Source organism: Triticum aestivum, chromosome 1A (assembly GCF_018294505.1).
Source record: "Triticum aestivum cultivar Chinese Spring chromosome 1A, IWGSC CS RefSeq v2.1, whole genome shotgun sequence".
NCBI classification, from domain to species: Eukaryota; Viridiplantae; Streptophyta; class Magnoliopsida; order Poales; family Poaceae; genus Triticum; species Triticum aestivum.
The window spans coordinates 293,030,218-293,040,683 of record NC_057794.1 but is presented as its reverse complement, the minus strand read 5'-3'; the positions used below and the strand labels follow the sequence as shown (position 1 = coordinate 293,040,683).

The 10,466-nt window shown below is 41.4% G+C and overlaps 1 protein-coding gene across 3 annotated transcripts; it reads right to left on the bottom strand.

Moving 5' to 3' along the window:
• Positions 1-1,044: 1,044 nt before the first annotated feature.
• Positions 1,045-8,815, bottom strand: LOC123046549 (pseudouridine kinase). 3 transcript variants are annotated; one of them, XM_044469954.1, is made up of 9 exons: positions 8,621-8,815; positions 8,403-8,519; positions 7,541-7,643; positions 7,370-7,417; positions 4,013-4,110; positions 3,795-3,909; positions 2,878-2,960; positions 1,726-2,287; positions 1,045-1,307 (listed from the first exon to the last, which is right to left on the bottom strand). In XM_044469954.1, the coding sequence occupies exons 1-9, from the start codon at positions 8,708-8,710 to the stop codon at positions 1,258-1,260; spliced, it is 1,266 nt and encodes a 421-aa protein (XP_044325889.1). In that variant the 5' UTR covers positions 8,711-8,815; the 3' UTR covers positions 1,045-1,257. The 3 variants fall into 3 exon arrangements, with proteins under 3 accessions (XP_044325889.1, XP_044325896.1, XP_044325884.1); XM_044469961.1 differs by having other exon boundaries at positions 2,878-2,957; XM_044469949.1 differs by lacking the exon at positions 1,045-1,307 and having other exon boundaries at positions 1,331-2,287.
• Between the last annotated feature and the right edge of the window lie 1,651 nt (positions 8,816-10,466).

Genomic DNA, 10,466 nt, shown 5'->3' with positions numbered 1-10,466 from the left:
AACAAGCAGTGGCGAATCTTAAGGGGGGGGGGGTCCAGTCCAGTCACTTGCTAGCCAAGCCCAACACATGTTTGCATGATCCCAGGTAGCCCAACCCCCCTTCGATTTTTTCTAGATTCGCCACTGCCAGCAAGTACTAATTCCATGCTAAACATATAAAGTAATTCAATGTGCAAATACATATTTAATTCCATAATGTGGTACTCCAAATATTAATAATTCCAAGCGGTTTGAATTTGCAGGACATATAATTCCAACAAACTCGAGCCTAAATTTAATGGCTAGTGCTTGCGCTTGTGCTCATGAAGCATCAACGCACATATCAATTTTCAAGTCTCCACTCCCTATAAATGCGTAAGTTTCTCAAAACTGCGCCCATCGAACCCCACAAAAGATCATGATCAAACATTGCATCATACTCCCTCCGCTCACAAATATAAGATGTTTTAACTTTTCTTTTAATAGGATACATATAGAGAGATTTTAGTGTGTTTGTTCACTCACTTTTGTCCGTATGTAATTCATACTAAAAAATCCAAAACATGTTATATTTGTGAACGAAGGTTGTAACATTTCAAATTAACAATCATAAAATACGGTCCATTCCTAAACTCTAAAACCATACAAATTGCCAGGACCTCACAAGGGCGAAGACAACGTGGCTCGCCGCCGGAGGAAGAATCTTGACTGCTAGGAAGAATCTTGACTACTCCCTCCGATTGGGTTATTGGGTTTATAAGTCGGGCATGGGTTTTTATGTCTTCGATTTGATTAATGAAATATGTATAACATGCCACAAGACACTATGTGGTTAGAAACTACATTTGACAACGAATCTAAAGATACATTTTTATGAAATATAATACATGTTTCCCATTAAACCAAAGACCTGAAAAACTGTGCCCGACTTATAAACCCACCGGAGGGAGTAGCTCAGGCACGGGGGCAGCATGAGGGGGACTAACAGTGCAGCATTGGGAGGATGAAGAAGAACAACAATCCAATGGTTGGAAGAGGGGGAGAGAGCAAAAGAGCAAACCGACAGAAACTGGAAATAATTTTCAGGCGCCTGACCTACAGGCTCAACAAATAATCATTAGTTACAACACATCTTTTTGGCAGGCACATTTATGGCGCTGCTATGCACTCGAAGGCACATCCAACCATTCAAAAGAAGAAAAATGAACTGTCACATGACAAATTCTCTCTCCTAACTCGAATGAAAATAACACCAAAATGTTTGCAGTGGTCCTCTATTTATTGGCACCATATCTGTCTAGCTGATAGCAGCGTCCTTCTTGCCTCATCTGCATACAAGAAACGGTAATTAGTTTCGCTGCAATCGAAAATGGAGAGAAGATAAAACAGAGAGCATAAAACATCCTCCAAGAAGGCAATACACAGGACAGGTGTTGAATTTCAAGCTCTAAGTGGATGTTTACACTTTTGACATTACAGGGGGTTTGGACACAAGAAATATGCTAATCCCTCCGTTTCTAAATATAAGCCTTTTTAAAGATTTCAATACGGACTACATATGGATGTATATAGACGTATTTTAAAGTGTAGATTCACTCGTTTTGCTCCGTATGTAGTCTGTATTGGAATCTCTAAAAAGGCTTATATTTAAGAACGGAGGGGGTAGTTACTTATGCAACAAAATATCAACAAATCAATAACAAATCCCACAAAACAGAGAAACTGATAAAGATTCATGTGAAGGACCTGCGATGCTTGCAGCAGAAAAATTGGCAGGTATGTTAGCTTCAGATTCAACGGACGCCTTTGCTACAGCAATCCCAACTGCAACACTTTGCATAATATCCAATCCCCCACATAGAGATGAAAGAAACCCACCAACCAAACAATCACCCGCGCCTGTGAGGCTGACCACTGAGGCAGATGTTGCAGGTAAATGGAAAACACAAGTTCTGGAAGAACCTTCTCTAGACAAATTAACAGGCATGCTGGATAGAGAACATCCCTCCAATTTTTCAAGTAGCTGAGTTGAGAAAGGTGTCACTTTACACCTTTTCGGATCCTTCATGAAGTTGACGTGCTCTCTGCAACATATGAAAACACCATTCGAGCCAAGTGTCACCAGGAGAAGCTTGATGCCCTTTTCGAGAAGAAAAAACATTGCTGGGCTGAGCATTTCAAACAAATAATCTACAGATTCTGCTTTGTTGCTGCACTGCTCAAGTTTGACGAAGTTGTATTTCCCTGGAGTAGACAGTGCGTTTGCCATGGCAATAAGCTCAATCTCATTCGGGGAAGTGCAAGTTATCTGAATCATCATAGAAAATCAATAAGTAAACTTCAAATATAATGGGAAGAGAAGTGCATTTACCGCGTAACTCTTGCCCGGACTGCCTAAAACTACTTCAACTACAAAACCATCCAACTACCAGAACTGGTGCAAAACCAAAACTTGGGTTGGTTGGTTGAACATCAGCGACTGCCGCCGCGTTGGAAACAACATCACTGACTTTTTTTCTGAGTAGACAGCCACATCACTGTTTTTTTTTCTGAGTAGACAGCCACATTACCGAATTTTGCCATCTAGATATCAACACACCACGGTCCCAAATCACCTTCTCTCCACCTTTGTTCGCTTTCTACATGTGCCCCTACTAGTTCAAAACGATACTCTCTCTCCTCTCTAAGGGTATTTGTGGTTTGCCTCTAAGACTCATCTATACACACATTTCTTACCCATGAAATTTGAACAGTCATGCCGATCTGCACTTGTTCTAATGGTTGGAGGGTGCAAAGTAAACAGTTTTGGAATCAAGGGGGTGCTTTCTCGAATCAGCCAAGGGGGTAATTCTTCCCATATACATACTAAAAAATGCTTACTCAATCATTTGCACTCACATGTTCCGCAATTGGTGCGATTCTTGAACTTTTTACCACCGAGACAGGCTCAAATAACACAGGCACCCCTGATTCATATGCTACTGAAACAAATAACACAATATAGTGTTTATCACTAACTTTTGACCCTACTCCAAAAAATACGATATGAAAAACATAACACCGGTAATAATTGGGACATTCAAGTTGAACTTTTTGGGGGAAGCTCCTCAAAAAATATGGTAGATAGGAGTTCACAAGTATACTAAAAGGTAATGTAGTGCAACAACAATGCCTTTATATAAGAAAACACTCCCTCCACATTAGATTACAGATCACATTTTGTTTGAGCACACAGATTAAGAAGCATTTAAAGTAACTAGACCGGAGGATAAAAAGGACACCCTTCAAGTAAAAGTACATGCAGGAATAGAGCTCGGGCATGTAGAGACTTGAAGGCATGCAATGCAGAGAGATACTTAAGCTCATTGGAAGTTGGGTCACTTCATGGTACACCATGAGGGGGAAATGCATTAGAGGGCAGAATGAGTAACCAAAACATTCTGGTGGCTTACAAAAAATGCAGCTGGAAACTATACGACCTGTAATTTGAAATGGAGAAAGTACTAAAGACCAAGATTTCAGTTGCCGACGACCCCGTTTGGCCCTGAATTTATCAATTAGGTTTCGAATTTGAATTTTGGAAGAAAATATCAGTTAGCTTCAATACATCGAATAAGTGCAAATTTAGTTTGAAAAATCCTCCACAAACTTCTGACAATCTTAGGTTACCACTGGTAACCATTATTCTTGGTCTCAAAACTGCCACTTGTTATGGTAAATAAAATTTACTCTATCCAGTATCCAACATACACATGCATACAAAAACTAAATAAGTTATCGCCTCCAGAAGATAATAAAGAGATATAACAACTTACTTTTGCAAGCGGCTTGAAGTGACTCAGGAGATAAATTGGCATCAAGCATTAGTAGAGGTGCAATGGAGATGCGGCGGTAGAACTGATATATCCAGGTAGGGGTAAGAAAAGTTTCCTGCCCCAAGAAAACAGAGATAAATATAGTGGTAATTAGCAAACAGCCAAACACTAATGTTCAATGTAAGGAAACAGTACACATTTCGTTGAATAATTCTTACAACTGCTTGCACACTCGCAACACCAGCAAATAATTCTCCATTCCCATCAAATACATTTGACACTACTGGGGTTGTAACATCAGGAACCTGCAGTATTCCTACTTAAGTGCTGTGAGATAATGTTAGCTAATAGAAAATAACTAAAGATCATTTAAAGGGGCAAAAATAAAATGAAAAAAACCTTGACAATTCATGAACAGCATTCACAGTGAAATAATAAATTAAGGATGTTTCTATAAAGAAGATGTCACACAAGAAAAATTGAGACCCTCAAGTTGCTGCAAGAGAATTGAAGGTCTTGTCTTAGAAACTACAATGAGATCTTCGAAAGGCTTAATCTTAGCCAATTAGTTAATTTATTATCGCTTGATTGAGGCAATTATTTAACAGAGTGATCTCTTCATTTAACATTAGGGCCCATCCTGAGCTTTCTCAACAAAACATTATTTTACTCCCTGCGCTGTTTCAGAAAGGATGCTCCAGAATCCGTGTTGTATCTTTTTACAATTTGACCATCGCTAGCTTACTATCTACATATTTATACCGGATATACAAAGGTCACAATACTAAATTTGTTGTGGACAGAAGTTTCACAACATTATAATTTTATTCAATTATACACATAAAATTCCCCTAAAAAATTACTCCCTCTGATCCATATTAATTGACGCTCCTTTAGTACAACTTTGTACTAAAGGAGCATAAAAATATGGATCGGAGGGAGTAGTCAAAATAATATATTGGAGACCAAGAAAAGAGCAGCATAATTTTCAAAAGAGCCAAGTAAGCAATACATAATTATCACAAAGTTAACAGCCTGGTCTAAAGATCATTTCACTTATCATTTAGGTGTAGTCCAAACACATAGTTTAGTCAGTTAAAACATTTTATTTAGCTGATTATGTCCAAGTGCAATTTTTTAAAATTCTTTTAAGCTCACAAAAAACCCATAGAAGATTTTGCCTCAAAGGTGTTACATTCAGTTATCAACAAATAGGAAGGTAACTCGTATGTTATGTACTTTTAATTTGCAGCATCTAACCAGTTTGTACCCTTTGATGGATTGCACAATATCTGACATATTGCTTACATGCTCAATATAGTATGTTGTAGTGAGATGGGTACATGTGAAAGTGCATTTAGTCCCCCTATTAATTTTTGGTTATTAATGACAAGGCAATTAAGAGGACTATTGGTTTATCAAGTTCAGTTCAGGACGTGGTCCATTTTGATGTGAAAACATCAACAGTGACCCCTATTTTTGCCCTGACAAGTGGTTGTTTCTTTACGCTCGTGGTTTGTAATTTCTAGTTTTTTTTAGTGGATCCATGATTCAGATTGAGTTTAAGGACAATTGTATTATCAAGAGGAATGCAAGCAAATAGCTAGGGATGAACCCTATCTCAAGATCCACAACCAAATCCCCAAGTTTTCCACTCCAAACACTTCATTCCTCAAATTTTCCTACATCCCGATACCTCCGAGTATTCCTACTTGGTACTACCAAGCCAGTGAGTTGTGAGTGATGCTGATGAGCAAACCCAGTTCTCTAAGTGTTTCCCAGGACAACCGAGATTTTTTTCCTGTGCCACTGAGCTTTTCTCCTACCAAGTGTATCTCTGTTAGCTCTGGTATCTCTGAGCTTAACCTTGTCTAGCAATTACGAGCACCTCTCATTTGCTTCGGCACAGCGTCTCGGTATAGGTCCGGTATTTCCAAGCCAAATCTTTCTGGCATCTCCAAGCTGAGACTTGGCCGTTTCTGCACCCTTCCATTCCAGGGTTCCTCTATTGACCCCGACACTTCCGAGAATTATCACTTCCGTACCTCTGAGCAAGTTGATCCTTCATGCAGAAATGAACTACTCCATTGTCCAGTACCTGTGTCTTTTGCATTCGGTACCCCCGGGTATTTGGATTTTCAAGAGGGTTACTCGACAGCCAGCACTTCCAAGTGCCAGCCACCTACTGCCAGGTTTTCTGTTCGGTACTACTGAGCAAGTTGTAAGCTATTGTGCAACGGTCAGATTTCTGTTTTTTTCTATACTCCCTCCATTTTTGTATACAAGGCCATTACCTCATTTTTCAGATACCAAGAAAACAAACTAATAAATAGCAGGATTAACTGTGTGGAAAACCTCTCGTGTTCTGGGCTAATTAAACATGTGCATGTGGTGCCTCTTTCTCTATGGCTGCATGCAACTTTTGCATTAGTAAGCACCATCATACGAGGCAAAAATCAAATAAATTCTTCTCGGAAAGAGATAGTGGTATTGTATACATGCAAATTGCAATTTTGATAGTGGCCTTGTGGTTAAAACCAGGGGGGGGGGGGTAATATAGACCCCCACACCACTGAGTGGGCAAGCATTTTTTGAGCCATTTTTCAGAGGGTTTGAAAGCAGAACTCCACCACCTCTTGGACCGCTTAGTGTTCTATCTCTCTTTGCTCCATCATTTGATTCTTAGTGAGAGAGACCCTATGGATTCTTGAGAGAGTTGATTGAAGATCTTTTGAGTTCATCCAAGTGACTGTCCTTTTCTTGTTACTCTTGGAGGGTGTGCGCCTCCGAGACGATTAGGAGTCACTTGATAGCCTTCAAGGTGTGAAGGAATCAAGAGTTTGTAGAAGGCCTAGTGATTGCCTTCTCCGTGAAGATCAACCCCGGGTTAGGCTTTGACCTTCGTAGTATCAAGCCATGGTGACATAGGTGGGCAAGAGGCTTCGTGGGACCTTAGTGGTCGACCTTGCCGAGGCCTTGGTGTGGCTTGCAAATTTGTGTTTGAACCTTAACCAACGAGGAGTAGGATTGCATCAACAATCTGAACCTCAAGAAACCATCGTTGTGTTTGATGTGTTTGCAATATTCCCTTACTCCTAGTTACTTGCAATTTTCGCTTCCACACTCTTATCTTGTTGTAGACTTGTTGTGTAGGCTACTTGATCGCTTAAATTGGACGTAGATTTTGTAAGGTCTATTTATCCCCTTCTAAACCATAACCTCGGCCCCACAACACGACTAACACTGAATTTGGCATAGGGTGGTTGTGAGCTATTTGATAACCGCGGTGGGGCGGGGGTGCTTTTCTAGTCCCACTACAGTTAGCGTTTTAATTTTGGTTTGTTGTACAAAACTGTAGGCCTGTACCATTGCATCACAAATAAGCACAGAGCAAATTGCCAAACAACATTAAGCCAGTGGAGAACCAGGAACTAATTGTAAAGGGAAAATATTCAACATATTAGCAACATACAAAATAAATATTGCAACTGGGTTTACCACAACCCCGAAAATGCATACAAATATATGATGTGATATCACGATCAGTACGGAAAGATAGATAACTTCACACTTACCATCTGTACATAGTCCAGCCAACCTCCAGTACTTCAATAGAAAATCCCCTTTAGCAGAATTAACAAAAAGTATTGGATCAAATTTTAGCTCAAGACAGGAAAAGTGAAGAGTATTCTGACATGAGTACATTTAGTAATTAGAAAAACTACGTCAACATAAGTACGTTATACCTGCCATATCATCTCCAATGACACTAATCATGAGTGGTTGAGTCCCAAGCTTAGCCATGCACTCAGCAATATTTCTAGCTACTCCCCCACCGATGTACTTAACCTATGAAGTTCAAATACTTCATCAAATGGTATTCGATTCAAACTTTTCTTGTTATATGACAGAAATAATGAAAGCACGCAAGCTATATGCCTCGACCTAAGGATGAATAACATGCATATAATATCAACCAAAATAGATAGGCGTTCAAAATAATTACACATACATAATAACAAGGATGAAGTCTTTTACTAGTAACTAGTAAGAGATTAAATATGACAAAACTTGTAGTTTTTATGGACTAAGTTGGGGTAAAATTATCTGCAGATGCCGATACCTCATGATTGGCAGAAGTTCGGCCAAAAATCACGAAATCAACCAGTTCGGTTGGTCACAAGAAAAGGGTTAATTTTAGCTAATAAAATCACTCTAATTTGAAAATCTAAGGTTAAGAAATCTGTGGAAAAGCATTGTCTTCGGTGGGGGCAAAATATTTTTCGAAACCAAAAATTGTTTTGCCTGGTCAGACGAGGAATCTTGAGGTTTGCCAAGTTTACGGTTAGCACAACGACCAGACTAAAAGTGTGAAAGTAGAGACTTTTGCGATGGATCCTTGAAAACTCAAGCCCATAGTAAGAATATGTGAAGGGATATATCCTAGCAAAGCCTACTTTGACAGAATTAGGCTACTGGTCATGGCTGATCCAAACGTCGCACCGCACGCTTATACCTCACATCATTCAATCCAGCAAAATATCATGTGATCCAAGCTATCAATTGGTGAAAATGAGGAGTGTGTTTTAAAGCAAGATGGTGATTTACCATCCCAGGAACGGTGGTGCCAGGATGTGACGGCACGGATGGCTTCGCGTGGATGTCCAGCACCATTCCGCCGATGATCACCGGGCTCTGTCCTGCCTCCGGGGCGCTTAGCTGATTCTGAGCACGAAATGGGACCGATTAAGCAAGACATGATACGAGTGAGTTAGGAGGGGACTTAGTGGGATGGCAGGCTGGGGCCTCTAAGAGATAGCTCGTACCAGGCTAAGGACGGGCGGAGGCCGAGGGAGGAGATGGCGGCGGACGGCCTCCATCCTCCGGCGGGAAGACGAGGCGGCGGCGTCGGTCATGGTGACGGCCGAAGGCGTCGAGATGAAATTTCGGGCCGTGGGGAGTGGACGGGGAATTGGGAATAGCTGGACGATGAAATTGCAAAGAGGTACGTCTGTGGGGCGTTTGGTAGCCTCCATTCTCCTCAGGCCTCCACCACGTCCACCGAATGCAAATTTGGCTCGTTTGAATGTGCGTTTACTGTTTGATCTATATAACACAAATCTTTTTTTTTACGAACTATATAACACAAATCTTACAACACATCTCAGTTAGGCCCGTTAATAACGACTGAATTAGCCAATTTCTTTTAATCAAGCTCGCGCATGCAGAGGAGGGAAACAATGCATCAAGCGATGTGCGCATTCCCGAAAAAACGGCAGGAGGAATTGGGTCACCTCCCGCCGAATCGGTCATCCTATTTACCCCTTCGGCTCATCGCCAAAACCCCCGTCGCCACCCCCCCCCCCCCTGCCCCTCTTGAATTCTCTGTCGAATTTGGATTCTTCACCGACGAGAAGGTAAGCAGAGCATCTTCTCTGGTCGGTTATAGAAGGCGACGGCGATTTGTCTTCATGCTCTTCTCTGGCACCTTCATGATCCTGTTGGAGACATAGCACTACAAAGGCTACACTATGATTAGCTCACATAGCACTGGTTGAACTTGTTTAGTTTCTCTAACATGCCAAACACAACTAACAACATTGTGTTTCTTCGTTAGGTCCACCTCAAGGATGCTAAGTTCCTCAACATTTTCATACGGAACTACTTAGAGATGCGGTAGATCTTCTCGGCTGGCTACCGGCAAGCATGCCATGGGCTCCGGCGAGCATCTCAGTTCGCCTATGCCTATGCCTGAGTATCCAAATACCCAGGAGTTCGAGACCAACATTCCTTGATGGTCATGAGAAGGCTGTTGACCATGTTCTTGTTCTTGGGAGGAAGAGGAAGAGGAAGAGGGGCAGCTTGATGGATGAGGAGTTGAGCGTCTTTAGCAGCATGACTGAGGCTGTCAAGGAAGTGGCAACTGCCATCACGGAGAGCAAGACCGTCGACGCTCACCCTTCCCTCTACAGTTCCGTCATGGAGATGGGTGGCTTCGGTCAGGAGGCTCTGATGGCGGTTGTTAGCCACCTACTAAACATCATGGCACAGGGGCCTGGGTTCGTTGGCATGGGGGGGGGGTCATAAGGTGCTCTATCTTAGGATATTGTTGGGCTAGCACTACTACTACTGTGCTTATGATGGTGCTGATGACGTGCATGATGATGACAGGCGACGCCGACGATGACGTTGTACATTTTATGGTAAAAACTGTTGTTGGCCTATATATTTTGATGAGGTGGTATATACTAATCTCTTTGTGTCGATGGTGAACTGATAGGATTACACCATCTTTTAAATATGGTAGTAGGATGACATCATAGTAGTTAGGACGAACTTGTTCTGCCTTTCGAGATATAAGATTATGCATGCCTATGTTGTTTATGTTTCATATGTTGTGTTCATTTGCTTGTTGCTTAATTGTTTTTTATCATGCTAGGTGAAGTGATACGTGGTATACGTAGGGAGGGTTCAAGAGATTACAGTTCATGGATCATGGCACACATGACATGAACAAATGACCTATTACAAAGACAACTGCTTCGAAAGTTTTATGACCAGGCGAAAGGCAGATGATGCCAGTCCAACTTTATGCTCTCCTGGTCAGTTTGGGCTGTGTGAGATGAAGACATCATCATCGTTCAATTCGTCCTGATTGTAGTGTTGGTTTAT

Bases quoted from the DNA above. Each gene is read 5' to 3' on its own strand.
- LOC123046549 (XM_044469949.1), bottom strand. From the start codon at position 8,710: ATGACCGACGCCGCCGCCTCGTCTTCCCGCCGGAGGATGGAGGCCGTC. The intron at 8,520-8,620 runs GTACGAGCTATC...TTTCGTGCTCAG, and splicing joins CTCCGCCCGTCCTTAGCCTG to AATCAGCTAAGCGCCCCGGA. The intron at 3,910-4,012 runs GTAAGAATTATT...TTCTTGGGGCAG, and splicing joins TTGCGAGTGTGCAAGCAGTT to GAAACTTTTCTTACCCCTAC.